Source organism: Bos indicus, chromosome 20 (assembly GCF_029378745.1).
Source record: "Bos indicus isolate NIAB-ARS_2022 breed Sahiwal x Tharparkar chromosome 20, NIAB-ARS_B.indTharparkar_mat_pri_1.0, whole genome shotgun sequence".
Classification (NCBI taxonomy): domain Eukaryota; kingdom Metazoa; phylum Chordata; class Mammalia; order Artiodactyla; family Bovidae; genus Bos; species Bos indicus.
In genome coordinates, this window is record NC_091779.1 from 8,641,206 (window position 1) to 8,662,314 (window position 21,109).

General features: G+C 37.3%; 1 protein-coding gene across 4 annotated transcripts in view; it reads right to left on the bottom strand.

Annotated features, from left to right (window-relative positions):
• TNPO1 (transportin 1) overlaps window positions 1-21,109 on the bottom strand; it is an 89,908-nt gene that overhangs the window by 12,781 nt on the left and 56,018 nt on the right. For all 4 annotated transcript variants that reach the window (XM_070774558.1, XM_070774555.1, XM_070774556.1 and 1 more), the window contains exons 8-18: window positions 20,790-20,912; window positions 17,781-17,899; window positions 11,918-11,978; window positions 10,972-11,140; window positions 6,904-7,056; window positions 5,898-6,123; window positions 3,503-3,674; window positions 2,562-2,648; window positions 1,045-1,152; window positions 754-912; window positions 269-356 (exon numbers count right to left, since the gene is read on the bottom strand). In XM_070774558.1, the coding sequence (XP_070630659.1) occupies window positions 269-356; window positions 754-912; window positions 1,045-1,152; window positions 2,562-2,648; window positions 3,503-3,674; window positions 5,898-6,123; window positions 6,904-7,056; window positions 10,972-11,140; window positions 11,918-11,978; window positions 17,781-17,899; window positions 20,790-20,912 (1,465 nt within the window). The remainder of the gene's footprint in view (window positions 1-268; window positions 357-753; window positions 913-1,044; window positions 1,153-2,561; window positions 2,649-3,502; window positions 3,675-5,897; window positions 6,124-6,903; window positions 7,057-10,971; window positions 11,141-11,917; window positions 11,979-17,780; window positions 17,900-20,789; window positions 20,913-21,109) is intronic.

A 21,109-nucleotide genomic window follows, 5' to 3' on the forward strand; every position in this document is an offset into this window, starting at 1 on the left:
GAACTACCATATAGGACCAAGGTTCACAGGTGGGTATGTCCCTTACTCTAAAGCAATACTTTTCCAACTTTTCTTCAGCAACATGAACACCTAACGAGCCGCTGAAATGATGGTGAATTCAAGGAAACAAGAGAATAGGGGTTTCCAAACCACCTGCTTCAATCAGAGTAGATTTAACCAGTACATGACTTCAGTTTAATAATAAAAACCACCAGCTGATGAAAAATAATGTTAAAAACCACATCACAGCAATAGAAAATATTCATACCTATACAAGGTTTAACATGCTGAAAGCAAGCTTTTGTCAGGTCACCTAGCAGGGCGAAGGAACTCTGTCGAACCTCTGGCATTTTATCCTGAAAGAAAGAAGCAGAAATTAATCCCAATGTGACACAGAGAATAACCTGGTGTACGAGATAGCAAAAGAGACACTGATGTATAGAACAGTCTTATGGACTCTGTGGGAGAGGGAGAGGGTGGGAAGATTTGGGCGAGTGACATTGAAACATGTAGAATATCATGTAAGAAACGAGTTGCCAGTCCAGGTTCGATGCGCGATACTGGATGCTTGGGGCTGGTGCACTGGGACGACCCAGAGGGATGGTGTGGGGAGGGAGGAGGGTTCAGGATGGGGAACACATGTATGCCTGTGGCGGATTCATTTAGATATTTGGCAAAACTAGTGCAATTATGTAAAGTTTAAAAATTAAAAAAAAAAAAAGTTTCTGTTCGTTTTAATTTAGTAAATCTCACCTGCATGCACTGATACATTAGTGTTAGAATGTTACTTCGTGCTACCAGCTGTTCAATGTTGCCTCCAAGTCCTTCAGCCAGGCCACTGAGTAAATCAAGGGCCACTATCATAAAATCTTTATCTGGAGCCTCATATTGATCCGGTTGAGCATTGTTCAGCTGAAATTACACACAATTTTTTGAAAACTTACTTTAAACCAATTACTGAAAAAGTTTTTATGCATTATGCCTATCCTTAGAAAAATGTTTCTGATGCCAATAAGGGAGAGATATAAAAACTTGTTTAAATACCATGGCTTGTGCAAGAGTTTTCTGCACTAGGTTCACGCAGCGCTGGTACACAGGTTCACAGTACGGAAGAAAGCCAGACTGCAGGGCCGTGGCGACTGAAGACAGGCACTAGAAGGATAAAGCAGATGCATGTAACACCTCCAGGTATAACTAAGATTATGATAAATGCTTGAAAGAGTGCTCAATAAAAATCTTGGTCATTTCTACTCTTCTGTAGTATAGCAGTTTATCTTTTCACACCTCTCTTTTGGATGCGGTTGTTGCTGCTAAGTTTACTAGCTGGTCAAGGGAGGTTTCCTCAGAAAAAAAACTTAAGGTTTCTATAATGAACACTATCTTTCAGGAACAAATTTCAGTATTACGTATTCCTATTTCTTCTCCTCAAATATGAGAGATTTATTTATCTTCCCATCTTGGTCAATAATGTGGGTAGATCTCAGAATGTGGGCACATTCTGAGCCTTGCCTGGAAGTAAATATATTTAGCTATAATTATTATTCTTATTCTGTTGGGCCCAGAATTAGCCATTGCTCTTTGTCACAGAAGTTTTTACTTTGTTGGGTAGGGACCATTCAAGGCAGAAGTGGTGACCCCTGAAATAACAGGGGAGACTAGAATGACTGATCTGGCTCTATCAAAATCAATTCATCCAGATTTAAGTTGGCACATTTGAGTGTGTGTTCAGTTATTTGAATAGCATATAAGCTTGGTGGGGCAGGGGGAGGTGTTTAAAAAAAGTATTTAAATACATGAAAAACAAAACTTCAAACTATATAGAAAAGGTGTCAATGCTACTTCACATGTATATGAGTATATATATGCATAAACAATAGACTAAAGAATTTAAGCTATATCAATTATGACACGGCTGTATATCTACATAAAGAAATACAGTTAAGTAGAAACAGACATATATACACACACACACACACACACACACACACTCATATGGAAAGATCTCCAAGGATAATTTACTATCAAGTACAACAGGTTAGAAAACACAAATTCAATAGTTTGTCCCTGGTGGCTCAGCAGTGAAGAATCCCCCTGCAATGCAGAGACAAGGTTCAATGGCTGGATCGGGAAGATCCCCTGGAGGAGGACATGGCAACCCACTCCAGCATTCTTGCCAGGAAAATCCCATGCAGAGGTAAGAGGTGCCTGGTGGGCTACCCTACATGCGGGGCAGAGTTGGACACGATGGAAGAGACTGAGCATACAGGTCAAGTTATATGGAGTTGCGTGTTTATTCAGCATTTTAACAGAAATGGTTCAGAATGTAAATTAACACTTATTACATATAATCATCATAGGTCTGAACATGTGTTTTTTTGATGAAAAACAGGTTAATTAAATGTTGCCAGCTTAGTATACCTCTGAAGGGAATGGCTACCCACTCTAATATCCTTGCCTGAGGAATTTCATGGACAGAGGAGCCTGCCAGGCTACAGTCCATGGGGTTGCAGAGTCTGATGCAGCTGCGTGACTAACAAACATACACACGGTCAGTAGCATACCTCAAGTAAAGGGAAGAGATCTTTATCTTCATCCTTTAACATGTTCCATTTCTGGATCAGTGGAGGCATTAGCATCTGGATATATTCCTAAATTACAATGATGAAAAACACAGAAAGCTCCACTATCATATGTAAACAAGTCCATACCGAGTCTATGAAAACTAAAATCCATTTAGAGTAATTGTATAAAATTTTTACAGAAAGAATTTTAAGACTTATTCTTTGAATTTTTTTAGTCCCATGACCTGAGACATGTAATATGACTTGCTGTTCCGCAGGTTATAAATGACAAGATAAATTTATTAAAGACATTTGTAGAAAAAGATTCATAATCATTTAAATGTTCTAAGACAGAAGAATCCCTGCAATCAAATCAATAAACAGTCATCATGTAAACAGGAGCATTACAAGTAGTCTAACCTAAGACATTAGGAAACCCCCTACCAAACAAAATCAAAACAACCATCAAAGCAAACCCACAAACAAGTGTCTTGCACCAAGTGTTAAGCATAACCTATAAACACAGACTATTTCTTAAGATGTTTAACAGTGTAATCATAAACATGAAGTCTATTCTTCAGCAGGGGATTTCAAGCTATATTAAAATTCAAATATTAAACCCCATTTACAAACAGATTCATCCATCTCTTCTATTCTTAACTCTGAAATCCAGAGTATAAAACCTTTATCCCCTTTCCTTTTGTCACTCAAAAAGGTGTTGGTATATTCATGTGATAAACTGTTCTAATTTTCACACCCTGCACGTATTTCTTTTTTTAAAATATTATTTAAAAGTACACTTGCAATCTTTTTCAGCCCTATAGTCTTAAAGAAGAAAACACTAAGTGTTCACACCTCCCTAAACATTTTTCAAATATATATTGAGTATAACTATGCTTTATATTTGATTCTTCTCATAATGGTTCATCATAGATACTTACAGGTTTGTTTAAGTGATGTCCCACTGAGTCTGCTAAAGTTCCTATGGCATCATAAAGAATGAGCAAGTTCTTATGCTGGTATTTACTAAATGCAAAGACCAAGGTATCAAGTATATAAGCAAGGTAAGGAACAAGTTCTGTACAAGCCTCCTCTTCAAGGGTAGCAAAGGCACTATAATTTAAAAAGGGAGAGATTACTGTTGTAGAAAAGAAACAGTTCACAACGGAGACAAGAAATTAAGTATAGAGTTTAAAGAACACTTATTTACACGCACATCTCCCTACGTCACCACACCAGATACTTATTTTTATCATTTCCTTCCCATTCCTTACCACTTATTTCAAAGAGATTGACACTTATGGGTATCTGCTTAAACAATGGTAAAGTCGAAAACTGCTGGTTCATTCAACAATTTATTTCGTGTTTACTACTTATTTACTGTCTGAGGGCTGTGAATATAGCAACGAACAAAACAATGTCCCCTTTCTCAGGGAGTTTACATTTTACTGATGTTCCAGACTAATGACACCAGAATTAAAACTATTAAAACTTACATTACCATATGTAACATAGATAGCCAATGGGAATTTGCTGTATGGTTCAGGAAATTCAAATAGGGGCTCTGCATCAACCTAGACAGGTGGGATGGGGCAGGAGATGGGAGGGAGGTTCAAAAGGGAGGGGATGTGTATACCTATGGCTGATTCATGTTGAGGTTTGACAGAAAACAAAACTTTGTAAAGCAATTATCGTTCAATAAAAAACAAACAAAAAAAAAACCCAAAAAACTCTTCACCCTTCACTTGCATACCAAGCACCACAAAAAGATAGAAGCAGCTTTAACAGTGTGTTTGAGATGTCTGAGAACACAGCAGTATCATGGTCTCTCAAATGCTTCTCTTAGAGGGAGAGGGAATGAGGTGCTGGCAGCCACAAATTTTCAACTATAAGAACAAATTCCAAAGTATCTAATACACAGCATGGTGATGACAGTTAATACAGTATTGAGTCCTTAGAAGTTGCTGAGTAGATTTTCAGCATTCTCACAAAAAAGAGTTACCTGTGTTAATCCTGGTAAATGTTCTACCACGGTTATCTGTATTAAATCATCATTGTTGTATACTTTAAGTATTGCAATTATGTTTGTCAATTTTTCCTCAGTAAAGTTTAAAATTTTTTCTCTAAGCCCTACACTATACATAAGAATGCACAATGCATTTGTTATTAGAAATTTGTTTACTTGTAGCTTATCTGTTAGGACAAATACACAAGAAAGGAACAAGCTCTAGGGTCTCGGGCAATTACTTCACCTTATACCTAAATTTTTCTTGACTTTAAGGTGTATCTGGCCCTTCATTTGTGAAATTAAGGTTATAGTATTCTGTCCTAGCCAGGCAGGAATTTCTTAAAATGACAGGCTTAAGCCATTTGTTAATTAAAGTCTTGTTCATTAACACTGAACTATATTTCTTTCATGGCACTTTCCACAAATTATATACCTTACTAGCCTATAAATTTTAAGATGGCAGAGACTGTACGCACAAAATTTTATATATGTCTAACAATTAGTAAAAAAAAAAAAAAAAAAAAAAAAAAAAAAAAACCTTGCTGAATGAAACATCTACCAGAAACCAAATATAATGTGTACCCTCCCTTCCCTTGAAAAAAATTTTGGTGCTATTAATCACCAAAGCTCCCTTGTTTAACTTTCTTTCATATCATTATGAATTAGAACTCTTTCAAATCTGGTAGAGTCTAACTACACTTAAACTTACTTTCCTCTCTTTTAGCAGCTATTTCTTCCTTATTAACAAAGTGAACAGTAGAAGCAATTCTACTTGAAAAATTAAGAACTATAAACATAAACGGCAAGCATTTTTAGAACATGAAGATTTATTCCAGAAAACTGAAATATTCATAGTAATGAAACCGCTGATCTGATGAACAGACAACCCCAAATGCAACTGACAAGAGTGGTTACTGGAGTTGAACCACTGTGGCAGATGGGTCGTCACCACAGGACTTCCTGAGGAGTTATGGAGCTGACTGTAGACTAAAAAAGTCAGTCCTGCTCAAACTTTTGTATTTCTCCAAGAATAGGACTCTTGCCACAACCACTCCAAATATCTGTGGGAATGAGGGTGAAAGATAACACTAATGTTATAGCCAGTGAGAAAAAAAAAAAAATTGAAGAAAATAGCAAATACAAATCTCTAGTTAAGAGTCTCACTTGGATTTGCAAAACCATCAGCTGGAAGATATGGATAACAAAAAAAAAATCCCATTAATAGTTTAATATCAACATTTCATCACAGGCTTGAAAATTAAGTTTCGCCCTGAAATCTTCACACTCCCTTCTCTCACCATGAACAACTTGTTATGAACTTGTCTTACCTGCAGGCAGCTTCTTGTACTCTCTTGTTGCTATCCAGGATACGTTTTAGCAGTTCTGTCATTAATGGCTTCAGGTACGTGTCTGGGGGCTGGCTGACTACCCAGTGTGCATAGCGGCTAAGAGTCCAGCACGTTATGGAACGCACAAGAGCCTTTTTATCAGAGAGGCACTGAATAAGGTGAGGAATGAGCTCAGGTAGGTATGGAATCATGCCTTGCATGCAACCTAGGGAAAAAAACCCCAAATATTTCAGGAAGTGCTCAAATTTGGTTAAAATTATTTCAGGTGAATATTAAACTGATAGATGCATCAATGAAAAATATTCAATTATTTCTATTCTAATAAGTATATTTAATAATCTGTTTCAAAACTTTTAAATAACTGAAATGAGAGCTAACTGCTCTTAAGTATCTTCTAGTAGGGTTTGTCGTTCAGTCACTCCCTCGTGTCTGACTCTGTGACCCCATGGACTGCAGCACACCAGGCTTCCCTATCTTCCCAGTAGGGGTAGGAAAGCTCATTTTACTTCTGCTACAGAAATTATGCAAAATGCATCAATTTCTTATAGATAGATATTTACAGCTAGGAAAGAATAATAATTCTTTCTAGGGCCAGTGACACTTGACTTACGTTCCTTACACCTACATATGGAAGTTATTTTTCTAGCAACAGGGATGTTTCCGAGATCAGAACCCTCTCATTCTGTTCTCTTCATTACAACAAAAGCACTTGCAAAATATCTGGCTGGGGTTCTAAGTCACTCTATGGTTGTTTAGTAGTAATTAACTAGCTCAAAAGTGAAAACTCATTCTAAGATGGCTCTTAGACTCAAATATCCTTTTTAAGGTTAATATGGATCACAGTCTTATCTACCTCAACAGTCTTATCTTACTAGGAACACAAGTCAGTAAACAAAGTATGTGTCTCGTTTCTGCTTAATTAAAGTAGTCATGTCACATTAGCACCTACTGAGGACTTGACAGTTTCAGTTTGACTCAGACTTACCTTCAGCAATTGCTCCTAAAACCAAGATGCCTGATTCTTTAACAACCCATTCATGATGAAAAAGTAATTCTTTCAAAAGGGGCAAAATATGTGGCAAAAGTTCATCACGATATACATTAGCAAGAACATCTAGGGCGGCTGCAGAACATTTTCCTAAGGAAATATTTAATTCAAAAACATTACATTAACTTCTATCATTCAGTTATATAACTATAAATCTATCTATACGTAGATAAAATTTGTTGTAAGTAACACATTTTTACCTATACAAAGTTTTTAAGAATTCAATTAAATAGGAGGTAATCACAAGAAAAAAAAAACTCTATTGACCAAAACACTTTATGACCAAGAATCAGTAAACTAATCATAAAAATTTTTATTTTGCAAATGACTACCAATTTTTTTTTTTTTTTTAAATAAAGCTGTTACACTGGCCAGAAATAACACTTTACTCATCAATAAGGATCTTAGTTAAACTGTATGGTAGTTTCATTCATATAAATATTACACTGCCATGAAACAAAATGAAATCTTTAAGTACTAATACAGAATGAGTTGTATGATGTGCAGAGAAGAATCAGCAAAGTACACACAATCTGATTTCACTTCTGGAATATCAGCTTCTCCTCCAAAAAAGAAGATTCAGGCATACCTCAAATACTGCAGGTTCAATTCTAGACCACTGCAATGAAGTGAGTCAAATCAAACTTTTCGTTTCCAAGTACATATAAAGTTATGCTCAAGTTATAGTGTTATTTATGTCGGAAAAAACCTTAACTGATACACACTTTATACCTAAAAAAAATGCTAACCATCATCTGCAGTTTTAACATTGCTTCCTTGCTAAGTGTAATCATTTCTAACTTTTTATTTAAAGTAAGAGATATGCAACTCTTCCTTTCACTTGAACATTCAAGAGGACATGAAAGGTTATTAACTGGTCTAATTTCAACAGTGTTGTGTCTCAGAGAACAGGGAGGCCCAAGGAGAAGGGGAGAGATGGGGAATCGCTTATGGATAGAGCAGTCTGAACACATACAACATACATACAGACCTCCGTCTTATGAGCACGGTTCATGGAGCCCCAAAACAATTATAACAGTTAACATCAAAGATCACAGATGACACACTGTCATAACAGATATAATAACAAAACAGTTTGAATTCTTATTCCAAGAATTACCCAAATGTGACAGAGATACAAAGGCAAGCAAACGCTACTGGAAAAATGGCACCAACAGACTTGATCAATGCAGGGTTGCTACAAACTTCACTTTATAAAAAAATGCATTATCTATGAAGTATAAGAAAAACTGTAGCAGACTGGTTCCAAATCGGGAAAGGAGAACATGAAGGCTGTATATTGTCACCCTGCTTATTTAACTTATACGCAGAGCACATCATGCAAAATGCTGGACTGGACGAAGCACAAGCTGGAATCAAGATTGCTGGGTTCGAAGTATCAATAACCTTAGATATGCAGATGACACCACCCTAATGGCAGAAAGTGAAGAACTAAAGAGCCTCTTGACAAAAGTGAAAGAGGAGAGTGAAAAAGTTGGCTTAAAACTCAACATTCAGAAAACTAAGATCATGGTATCTGGTTCCATCAATTCATGGCAAATAGTTGGGGAAACAGTGGAAACAGTGACAAACTTTATTTTTTGGGGCTCCAAAATCACTGCAGATGGTGACTGTAGCCATGAAATTAAAAGATGCTTGCTCATAGGAAGAAAAGTTATGACCAATCAAGATAGCATATTAAAAAGCAAAGACATTACTTAGCCAACAAAGTCCATCTAGTCAAAGCTATGGTTTTTCCAGTAGTCATGTATGGATGTGAGATTCGGACTATAAGGAAAGCTGAGCACTGAAGAATTGATGCTTTTGAACTGTGGTGTTGGAGAAGACTCTTGAGAGTCCCTTGGACTGCAAGAAGATCCACCCAGTCCATCCTAAAGGAGATCAGGCCTGAATATTCATTGGAAGGACTGATGCTGAAGCTGTCACTCTAATACTTTGGCCACCTGATGCCAAGAACTGACTCATTTGAAAAGACCCTGACGCTGGGAAAGATTAAAGGTGGGAGAAGGGGATGACAGGGGATGAGATGGTTGGATGGCATCACCGACTCGATGGACTTGAGTTTGAGTAAACTCCAGGAGCTGGTGATGGACAGGGAGGCCTGGCGTGCTGCAGTCCATGGGGTCTCAAAGAGTTGGACACCACTGAGCGACTGAACTGATGAAGTGTAAGAAAGCAAAGTGTAACAGACTAAGGTAAGCCTGTAGGTGTTTATGGAAAAACATACACGAGTGAAAAGAAGTGTCCCCTCTCCCTCCCCAATGCAACATACACTGTTACTTTTGCAGTTCTCTACATTAAATCTTAATTCATCCTCCCCCTTACAGTTGGTATACAAAGGGAAGTAATTTGTGATAGTAATGAAGACCTTGGGTTTTCTTGTTCTGTAACATATGGGTTCCAGAACTACTTGTGCCACTAGAACTAGCTATGCTAACCTCGGGCAAGTTTCTCTTTTTGCAGTATCTTTACCTTCCTAAGGCTGTTGAAAAGATTAAACGTGATATGCATACAAAGCCCTTGGCCTAGGGCTGGGCACATTGGTCACTGTAAGGAACTGTTACTTAGAGGGAACTAAATGGGAGTAATCAGCATTATTCCAAATGAATGACACAGTTCAGGATGATCATTCACGTCCTTAACCGTGCCATCAGTTATTAGAAATCTCAGTCTTCTGAATCACAGAGTGGTTCTTAACTGGTGGTGACTTTGTGTCCCAGGGACCATCTGGCAGTATCTCAGGACACTGCTGCTTGTCGCAGTCTTAGGTGTGTTCTCCCTCTGATCTCCTGCGCTACTGCCTTCTACTGGTGAGAGATCAGGGATGCTGCTCAAAATCCTGTAATGGGCAGGACAAGCCCACAACAAAGAATTAGTGGCCCAAAACATCCAATGTGCTGTGAACTACAGAAGTAAAGATTTAAAAACCAGCACCCAAGCAAAACCGAAACACAGGTGTCGAGGTTCTCCCCAGAGTTATCTAATTAGTGTGTGGCCCACAACACAGGGTGAACAGATGATGTGGATTTGTCGCTAATATTGAAAACAGAAATTTTAAAAAGCATATTTTGAAGTCTGGAGGAAAAAGGGATTTACATTATCTTAGAAATATGCATGATAATCAACCAATCTTCATGCAAATTATGACATACAAAAAAATAAGTTAGGAAAACAGGAAAAGCCACGGCCAGTGTTCCTATTTCGTATGTACTTTGTTATCAAACATACATTTTGCATCCAACAAAACACATTTCCTATATATTTTGTATCCAACAAAACATACACCCCCTTTGAGAAGTGACACTGTGAGATTAAAGTCTTTTTAAGGAATATGATGACAAGCAAATGAAGAACAGACCCACTGGGAAGAAACAAAACAAAACAAATCCACAATAAGACCATTACTTCACATCCAGAAGAAGACACCCAGAAAGTATTGGCAAACGTGGAGAACCTGTAGCCCTAAGACCCTGCTGGGGGAAAGCAAATGGCAAAGTAAGTGTGAAAAACAGTCTGGCAGTACCTCAAAATATTGAACATAAAAGTTTCCATGTGATCCAATAATCCTATTCCTGGGTATATACCCAAGAGAGCTGAAAACTCAGGACCACATATTAAACCTTATGTAACTGGTCATAACATCACTACGGACAGTAGCCAAAGAGGGGAAACAAAACATCCATCTGCTAATTAACAGATGAATCAGTCACAAAGACCACTTTTTGTACAATTCCACTTATAGAAAATGTCCATTAGAGTTCAGAAAATGGGAGTGACTACTAAGTATGTAGTTTCTCTTAGGGTGACAAAAATGTTTCAAAATTTACTGAGATGATGGTTGCACAACTCTGTGAATACACTGAAAACCACTAAATTGTATTCTTTTGTATGGTTAAGTGAACTATGTATGAGGGCACTGTAGGATGTGTTACTTCCCAATTAAACTGTTATCCAAGCAGGCGACTGTGCTTCTCTATGACTTACTTAGATTCCAGTCAGAAATCGTGTCATCATCATCAATTTCATCGTCGTCGTCCTCCTCCTCTTCAATTCCATCTTCATCATGCTGCTGAGCCACTGTCCTTGATCGATGAAACCGTGGCCTTATATCTTGCTCACTATCAGGAATTGTTTCATCTTCTTCAACATCACCCTGTGTATTTTTTAAAAGGAAAATTCTGGTTATATTCATATAAGCTAATAGTACGTATATGGGTAAAAGAATGAGAATATTCACAGATAGCATGCCACATGATTCTGAAATACAGTTGATGCTTGAACAGTATGGGTGTGAACTGCATGTCCAGTTCAAACAGGATGCAGATTTCTCTCTAAATGAAGTATTAGACAACTACATAATCTGTGGTTGGTTGCATTTGCAGATATGGAACCATGGACACGAAGGGCCAACTGTGAAGTTAATCAGGGATTTTTGATTGCACTGGAGGTCAGTGCCCCTAATATCCCATTGTTAAGGGTCAGCTGTATACATCTTCTGCTTGCCCCTGCGTTGAAAATAGCTCTTTGTGAAGGGGAGAATAGGCTATCACATAACCCATGTTAGATTATCAGGGATTTTGAACCACATAAGACAGTTTCCCAACATCTGGTATAATCTAGAGTATCTGAATCGAATTTAGAACATATTTAAGATTATTTTAAAATGAACCCCAAACAGTCAGAATTAACAGGAAATTCACGCTAACTCTAACTCTACTAGTGTCACCATCTAGTTAGTTTCAATTCAGCTAGAATCTACTGCCAGTCAAATTCACTGTTTGCTTCTATCTTTGAACTCCATAGCATATTATATAACAGAAAGCCTATTTAAATAGAGCCTACTCTAAATAAATGTCCTATTAGTCAAATTCAAACATCTGTAAGTCAGTGAAAATAAACATCCTTATTCATCAAGGAATAGTTTCCTTACCTTAAGTAGGATAATATCTATATCTGAATACTTCATGCCATTCACTAACACAGGGATCAACCTATAAAGACAGAAATTCATGAATCAAAGATCTAAAGATCTCAAGGTCTCAACAATCTCATGAATACTAATAATACCACCACTACTGTTAATACTGCCTTATAGCATATTCTATGTCTGTCCTTCTCCAATGATGAGTACTCCCAATGTATATCTTAGGCCTTTTACATACTCATGCATAGAATCTACTGGATGGAATTTTAGACCGGACAAGATAGCTTGCCAAGAGTGCTTAAAAATAAAAACAATAATTTCTTTTTTTTTTGCAATTTCTCCCCTAAGAACTTATCCCAAATACACGAAGGAACATTCCCAATTCGTAAAGACTCATGTTCCATGATGCAAGACTAAGAACAATGGAAACAATTTAAATGTTCATCACTAAGGGCCTGGTTAAAAATAAGTTACAACTGGGAATTTCCCAGCAGTCCAGTGGTTAGAACTCTGCATTTTCACTGTAGGGGCTGGGTTTTAATCCCTGGTTGGGGAACTAAGATCCTGTAAGGATCTTATTTTTGGATGCACACAGTCATAAACAAAGAAACAAATGACAGTGAAACTGGAAAAACAAAAAACCACCCGTGCAAAATACATAAAAAGCTCATATCCATTTGTATTAAAAACAATGAGATTCCTATCCACAGCAATCAGGTAAGAAAAAGAAATAAAGGATGCATTCCTATATACTAACAACAAAAGATCAGAAAGAGAAATTAAGGAAATAATCACATTTACCATTACATCAAAAAGAATAATACCTAAGAATAAACCTACTCAAGGATGCAAAAGACCAGTATTCAGAAAACTATAAGATACTGATGAAAGAAAGAAAAAAATGACACAGACGGAGAGTTATCCCATGTTCTTTGATTAGAAGAATCACTATTGTCAAAATGACTATACCACCTAAAGCTATCTACAGATTCATTGCAATCCCTATCAAATTACCAATAATATTTTCCACAGAACTAGAACAAATAATCTCACAATTTGTATGAAAACACAAAAGACCCTGAATAGCCAGAGCAATCTTGAGAAAGAAAACAAAGTTGGAGGAATCAGGCTCCCTGACTTCAGACTATACTACAATACTACAGTAATCAAAACAGTATGGTACTGGCACATAATCAAATATATTTCAGTCAGACAGGACAGTAAGTCCAGAGATAAACCAATGTATCTATGGTCACCTGCTGCTGCTGCTGCTAAGTCGCTTCAGTCGTGTCCGACTCTGTGCGACTCCATAGACGGCAGCCCACCAGGCTCCCCCGTCTATGGGATTTTCCAGGCAAGAGTACTAGAGTGGGGTGACATTGCCTTCTCCCTATGGTCACCTAATCCATGACAAAGATGACAAGAATATACAATGGAGAAAAGTGTCTTCAATAAGTGGTGCCAGGAAAAGTGGACAGCTATACACGTAAAAGAATGAAATTAAACACTCCCTAACACCATACACAAAAATAAACTTAAAATGGATTAAAGACCTAAATTTAAGACCAGACACTATAAAACTCATAGAGGAAAGCATAGGTAGAACACTCTGACATAAATTGTAGCATGATCTTTTTTGATCTACCTCTTAGAATAATGAAAATAACAAAAACAAACAAATGGGACCTAATTAAACTTTAAAATGCTTCTGTACAGCAAAGGAAACCATAAATAAAATGAAAAGACAACCCTCAGAATGGGAGGAAATATTTGCAAACAAAGCACACAACAAGGACTTAATCTCTAAAACACACAAATAGCTCATGCAGCTCAGGAAAAAAAAAAACCCACAACCCAATCAAAAAGTGGAAGATCCAAACAGACATTTCTCCAAAGACACATAGATGGCAAAAAGAAGCACATGAAAAGAAGCTCACCATAAAAACAACAAAAATAATGCCATTTGCAGCAACATGGACAGTCCTAGAGATTGTCATACTGAGTGAAGTCAAGTCAGAGAGAGACAAAGACAAATATATTGCTTATATGTGGAAAGAACAAAAAAAGGTACAAATGAACTTACAAAACAGAAATAAAGTCACTGATGCAGAAAACAAACTTATGGTCAACAACAGGGGGCGGGGTGGGGGGCTGTTGGGCAGATAAATTGGGAGATTGGGATTGATTAAATACAGTTTATACAAAATGGGTTTCCCATGTGGCACAGTGGTAAAGAATCCACCTGCTAATTCAGGAGATACAAGAGATGTATCTCTTGTAGGTTTGATCCCTAGGTCAGAAAGATCCCCTGGAGAAGGAAATGGCAACCTACTCTAGTATTCTTGCCTGGGAAATCCCATGGACAGAGGAGGCTGGTGGGCTACAGTCCATGGGGTCACAAAAGAGTTGAACATGACTGAGTATGACAACAATATATAAAACAGGTGACTAAGCAGAGCACAGCAAACTCTACTTAAAATTCTGTAATGGCCTATATGGGAAAAGAACCTAAAAATGAGTAGATATATGTGCATGTGTAACTGATTCACTTTGCTGCACATCTGAAGCTAATAGAACATTATAAATCAACTAACCTCCAATAAAAAATTATTTAAAAAACAAGATTACCTATATAATTACTTATATACACAGACTAACTAGGAAAGCTACACAATAAACTGGTATCTTCAGAGGTGAGTGAGTAGGCTAACAAGGGACAATATCCATCTTCTACTTTATTTCTAAATGGCTGATATTTTTACAATGAGCCTACATTCAGTATTTCTATTCTTTTTAATAAAAGAGAAAGGGAAAGGGGAAAGGGAAGTAGCTCAGTCATGTCCGACTCTTCACGACCCCATGGACTACAGCCCACCAGGCTCCCCCATCCATGGGACTCTCCAGGCAAGAGTACTGGAGTCTGTTGCCATCGCCTTCTCCTTAATAAAAGAGATGATAGTGTTTAAAATATAAAAACAGAAAATTTGAAGGATTTTATTCAAAAGAAATAATGCAAGAAGGAAGAAAGAGTTCTATGGACAAGGTTATCATAGTCTGGTAAAAGTTTAGAAATTTTATTTTTAATTTCTTAAGAGAATCACGATGTCTATAAACATGGAATTTCAGATATACTGAAATATTTACGACTAGCTAAAAAAAATATGTATCAAAACATGTTAGGTAAAGGTCAGAATACTAACTTTAGTTCCGCTTGCAGCTATGATGGTTTTCATCTTTGACAGGTTTCTTATACTTTGTTTTCTCACTGTTCAGCCATGCACACTAAGATGAGTCTAGTGAGGACAGAAGGTAGGGGAACGCTCTGGAAACACCTAACAATGCCCTCAGCCTGCTGCTCCCAAATTCTATCTTTAATTGTTCTGGGTGGCATGGGAAAAGAATGAATAGGCAAAAGAAATTCATACTCATATGCTGTGGGCTTATTAATAAAGCAACTTCTTTATAACCTAGATGAGTAAGCTAAGGTTCAGGCTTCCTGGGTGGCTCAGTGGTAAAGAATCCACCTGCCAATGCAAGAGATGCAGTTTGATCCCTGGGATGGGAAGATCCCCTGGAGGAGGGCATGGCAACCCACTCCAGTATTCTTGCCTGGAGAATCCCATGGACAGAGGAGCCTGGCGGGCTACAGTCCACGGAGTTGCAAAAGAGTTAGACACAGCTGAGTGACTGAGTAAAGAATTGTTTTAGCTTTCTCCTGTAGCCTCATGTTTTAGAAAACAAGAGAGAATTTTAGTGCAACATCATGGAAAGGCAATGATGTTAATACCAATAATGAATGTTTACTGAGTACTTAAGTATATACCAGGAGAAGGAAATGGCAACCCACTCCAGTACTCTTGCCTGGAGAATCTCATGGATGGAGGAGCCTGGTGGGCTACAGTCCATGGGGTCGAAAAGATTCGGACACAACTGAGCGACTTCACTTCACACTAAGTATATACCAGGCACTGGGTTAATTGTTTTCTATGGATCAATCCGTCAATAAGCCCCAGGAGATATTAATGTATTATGTGTAAGAATAAAGGTGGGGAAAAAAAACAAAATAATTCTGGTGAAAAAAAGACCTGTTCTACCAGATAACAAATGCTCAATAACCAAAAGAACATACTACTGGCTAAAAACAACAACAAAAACCACACAACATAGCCCAGAAACAGATAAATCCTATTCTTTGTTACATTAATGTTTTCTATGTGAAATAAGAGATCTCATTTTGATCTCATCTCATCAAAAAATCAGCTAAAATTGCTGATCTTTTAGCCTGCTACCAAGTTACTGGTTGCTTAAAAAAATTTGGATTTTATTAGGGCAATGAAAGAGACCACCAATCTATAACTGCTCTTATCTCCTAATGTTAGAGATTAGGTTTGCATTAATAAAATCTCTTCAGCTTTATAAGAATTAATGTCTGTTTTTTATAAGACGTAGAACTATATGATCCAATAGTAAGAAACAAGCATATCATAAAAGTGGCATCACAAATTAGAAAGAAGAATAAATTTCCTGGTGGGGTGGGGGGTGAGTGGAGGCAATCCATTTATCATACCTTATACTTTACTCTAGATAATAAATTCTAGATTGACTAGAATAAAATATAGGTGGAATTGTTTTCTTGGTAAGAACTGACTACATGAAAATGAGAACATCTGAGTATACGAACTTCTGAAAAAAATGTGACTCCACTAATACAACATATTAAAACAAATGGTTATTTTTTTGCGTATTAGATGGCTAAGATTAGAAAAACTGTAATTAATGGATGGCAAAAGTTGTGACAAGATGAGACACTGCTAGTGTATTATAAACTGGAGAACACCGTGACGGGACAGCACTTCAAAGTTTAGACTAATGACATGGAGGAAAGGGCACAACTTATAGTAACTGACAAGAGCCGACCACAAAACAGTAAATCAAAATTTTAAGCACGAACTATAGACAGATGCCTTATTCATACTATCAAACTTATTTTCTTTCCAAAACACTGATATATGACATCTGGTACACAGTACTGGGCATCTCAGGTGGCTCAGGCTCAGTGATAAAGGATCCACCTGCCAATGCAGGAGATGTGGACTCAATCCCTGGGTTGGGAAGACCCCCTGGAGGAGGCAATGGCAACCCACTCCAGAATTCTTGCCTGGGAAATCCCAAGGACAGGGGAGACTGGTTGGCTACAGTCCACTGAGTTGACTGAACATGCACACATGCATACAGTATTAACACAGAGAAAAACACATTAAAAGACAACACACCAAAAAGAACAACTGATTACTTAAGGGGGTGGAAATCCAATGGAGTTTAAATTTTCATGTAGAAAATTAAGTTTATGAGCCTGTATTTTAATTTCAAAAGAATGTGAGCACTACTTTTAAAAGTAACTGACTTTAATTGATTTCATATATATTTCATAAACCACTGCTATATACCTAAAAATAATAGTTTTACATCAATTCAATTTATCTCAATACTGGAAAAATGTATTAAAAAAACTGACTTAACAGCATTCATTGGGTTAAAAATAGACTTACAATATGTTAACAAAAAACTCTTAGCACAACTAGTAAGAAGATCTTTGGAGGGGGGAAAAGAGTCCACAGTCAAAATTACAAGATTATAAAAAACTGCCATGGATTATCCAAAGTAAATTATAATTCACAGCATAAACCACCCTCATGTAGTTTAGAAAACAAAAGGAATTGCTTCTTAAATAAACATCTTTACTTATACATCAGTAAAATTAAGCTCAACTTCTTCAGAACTTCACTACCTGATGGCATAAGTATGCAATCTAAAAATACGAAAATGAGGCATCACTGTTAACAAGACAGCACTGCTAAGAAATACTTACTTGGGAAGATGCCTTATGAGTACATCTTTGCATATTGGCTGCTCAGCCAAAGTGAGCCAAAATTCGCAGGCTTCTAAAGCCACATTTTCATCTTGATCTTGGGTCCTCTGTAGCATGTACTGTAAACAAAAGAGCCTTAGTATTAATAGGTTTAAAGCATACAATTAAACCTAATCCAATTTCAGCAAGTTAAGAGTCCTTTGCTATGGGCCTTACCCTTGACAGTAGTTCTCAATTTAGGGTTTGGATTTTTTTTTTAAAAAGCCTCCTAATCAATTCTAAAAAGCAGCCAAACTTAAGAACTACTATTTTAGAATGCTGCCTAATATAAAGTGTCCAATTCATGTCTGTCTGCTTCTCAAAATAAACTCCACTAAACTTTTCATAAAATGGATAATCTTTTTATAATATAACGACCCAAGCTGTCTCTTATAATTACAACTATACCTTGAACCAACCAAGGGTAGGGGTGCCAACCCTTCAAGCAGTCAAATAATCCACATATATAGCCCATCTTCCACATATACAGTTCCTCATCTGCAGTTTCAGCCAATCTTGGGTTATGTAGTACTGTAGTACATATTTAGTATAAAAAAAAAATCTGTCTACAAATGGACCCATGCAGTTAAAACCTGTGTTTTTCAAGGGTCACCTATATATATATTAATACTTCCAATATTTAAGAGGATATATACATATTATACAAGATTTTTTTTGAAGAAAGTAGACACATTTGTCAACTGCAATTTTCAGTTGCCAACAAAATAGGTTTATCATGTCCTTTGAACATACCAAGCCAAATTCACTTAGTTGAAAGAACATCTATCTGATCTCCAAATCTATCCAAACCTACCCTCCTTTAAAAAAACATCCCCAAACCAGGAAATCCCCTGGAGACCCAGTGGCTATGATGCAGTGCTCTCTCTGCTGGGGCCTTGGGTTTGAACTAAGATCCTGCAAGCCGTGCAGCTCGGCAAACCCCACCCCTCCACAAAAACCTTATACGTAAAAACAAAAGATCAAAGGCATGAATTCCCAATGTACCAGGGGCTGAAACTGGGGTCAAGTGATGAATTCCTGAATGAAACATCTCGTATTACAAAATACAGCCACACAACCACTCTGATAGGTCACCCCCTCCCATGTCCTACTACAATGCTGAGCACTGCTGAAGAAAGAATTGCAGCCGCACAAATTAGGTTCCCCAGGTGTGACATGACAAATGATAAAACATTTTTCTTGATTTTCTGGTTAACTCCAAACTCTAACGAAATTTTCAACCAACGCCACCTGATTCTTCTAAACACTTCAGAGAGAACAGATTTATCAGCAAAAATGTCATTTATTCCCATTTTGCTGCTACATATCCTTATCAGTACATCTATTCTTCCTAATGTTTTAGAAAAGGAACTGCTGAACAGCATGAATGCTATCCTTTCTCTAACAGGTCTTAGAAATGCCATCCTTCAAGTACAACTATGTCCAGTAATATGAAAATTAGGCATGACTCTTTTAGCAATAATGAGTATTACCCAATAAATTACACTGTCCTAATAATAAGTTGCTATTACATATTCCTTACTTTAATAACGGCTGATCATGGAACAACAGACTGGTTCCAAATAGGAAAAGGAGTACGTCAAGGCTGTATATTGTCACCTTGTTTATTTAACTTATATGCAGAGTACACTATGAGAAACGCTGGACTGGAAGAAACACAAGCTGGAATCAAGATTGCTGGGAGAAATATCAATAACCTCAGATATGCAGATGACACCACCCTTATGGCAGAAAAGTGAAACGGAACTAAAAAGCCTCTTGATGAAAAAGTTGGCTTAAAGCTCAACATTCAGAAAATGAAGATCATGGCATCCGGTCCCATCACTTCATGGGAAACAGATGGGGAAACAGTGTCAGACTTTATTTTTCTGGGCTCCAAAATCACTGCAGATGGTGACTGCAGCCATGAAATTAAAAGACGCTTACTCCTTGGAAGGAAAGTTATGACCAACCTAGATAGAATATTCAAAAGCAGAGACATTACTTTGCCAACAAAGGTCCGGCTAGTCAAGGCTATGGTTTTTCCTGTGGTCATGTATGGATGTGAGAGTTGGACTGTGAAGAAGGCTGAGCGCCGAAGAACTGATGCTTTTGAACTGTGGTGTTGGAGAAGACTCTTGAGAGTCCCTTGGACTGCAAGGAGATCCAACCAGTCCATTCTGAAGGAGATCAGCCCTGGGATTTCTTTGGAAGGAATGATGCTAAAGCTGAAACTCCAGTACTTTGGCCACCTCATGCGAAGAGTTGACTCACTGGGAAAGACTCCGATGCTGGGAGGGATTGGGGGCAAGAGGAGAAGGGGACGACAGAGGATGAGATGGCTGGATGGCATCACTGACTCGGTGGACATGAGTCTGAGTGAACTCCGGGAGTTGGTGATGGACAGGGAGGCCTGGAGTGCTGCAATTCATGGGGTCGCAAAGAGTCAGACATGACTGAGCGACTGATCTGATCTGATCAGTGATCAATGTACTTACATAAAATTATTTTCATCACATAAAAACTGAAAGAGAATCTCTTAAAATCTAAATGGTCTACTAGAACTCACTATAAAGGTTATATATTTTCGACTTAGAAATCTCATTGTTACCATAAATCAAAAGTTGATCAGATCTACTTAGCAGTTATGTGTAGAAAACAAATTTTTATCTACTACAATTTTATTGGCCTAAGTTGTATCTAGTAAATACAAATCATCTACATATTTCCTAGTTACACTACAGTTAAAAGCTGTCTACTCCTGTAAATTACTTTCCTCTCTATAACATCTTAAATCTCATGAAAGAAAAATCACCATAATGATAACTTATAATTTTAAGGCAATCATAATTAATTTTTATAGCCCAAATGTGACAAATAAGAAAACAGTGATTTCACACTGTATGTTTTGTGCCCAAGAATTTCCCTGAGGGGAAGAGGAGGAGAAAGTTTTTAAATTGCTTGTATTACCTCAACTATATTATGCATGTGAGGAAGCAGGCGATCCATCCGAACTTCAAGCAACATCACAAGTGCCCGGCACACATTTTTCCGTACCTCTGGTTCTTCATCACCAGCCAAGGCGAAGAGATTCTATCACACAAGAAAAATTTTCTTCTAGTTAAATATTCCAATATACTAGAAAGATTTATATATAATATTATCTTCAAGGTGGTAATATTTAAAGAAACTCTAAGATATAGCACAAATAAAGGCTTATGAATTAATTGGCCCACAGTATTAGATTATAAAGACAAACACAGGAAGCTAACTGCCAAAAATTATGATTT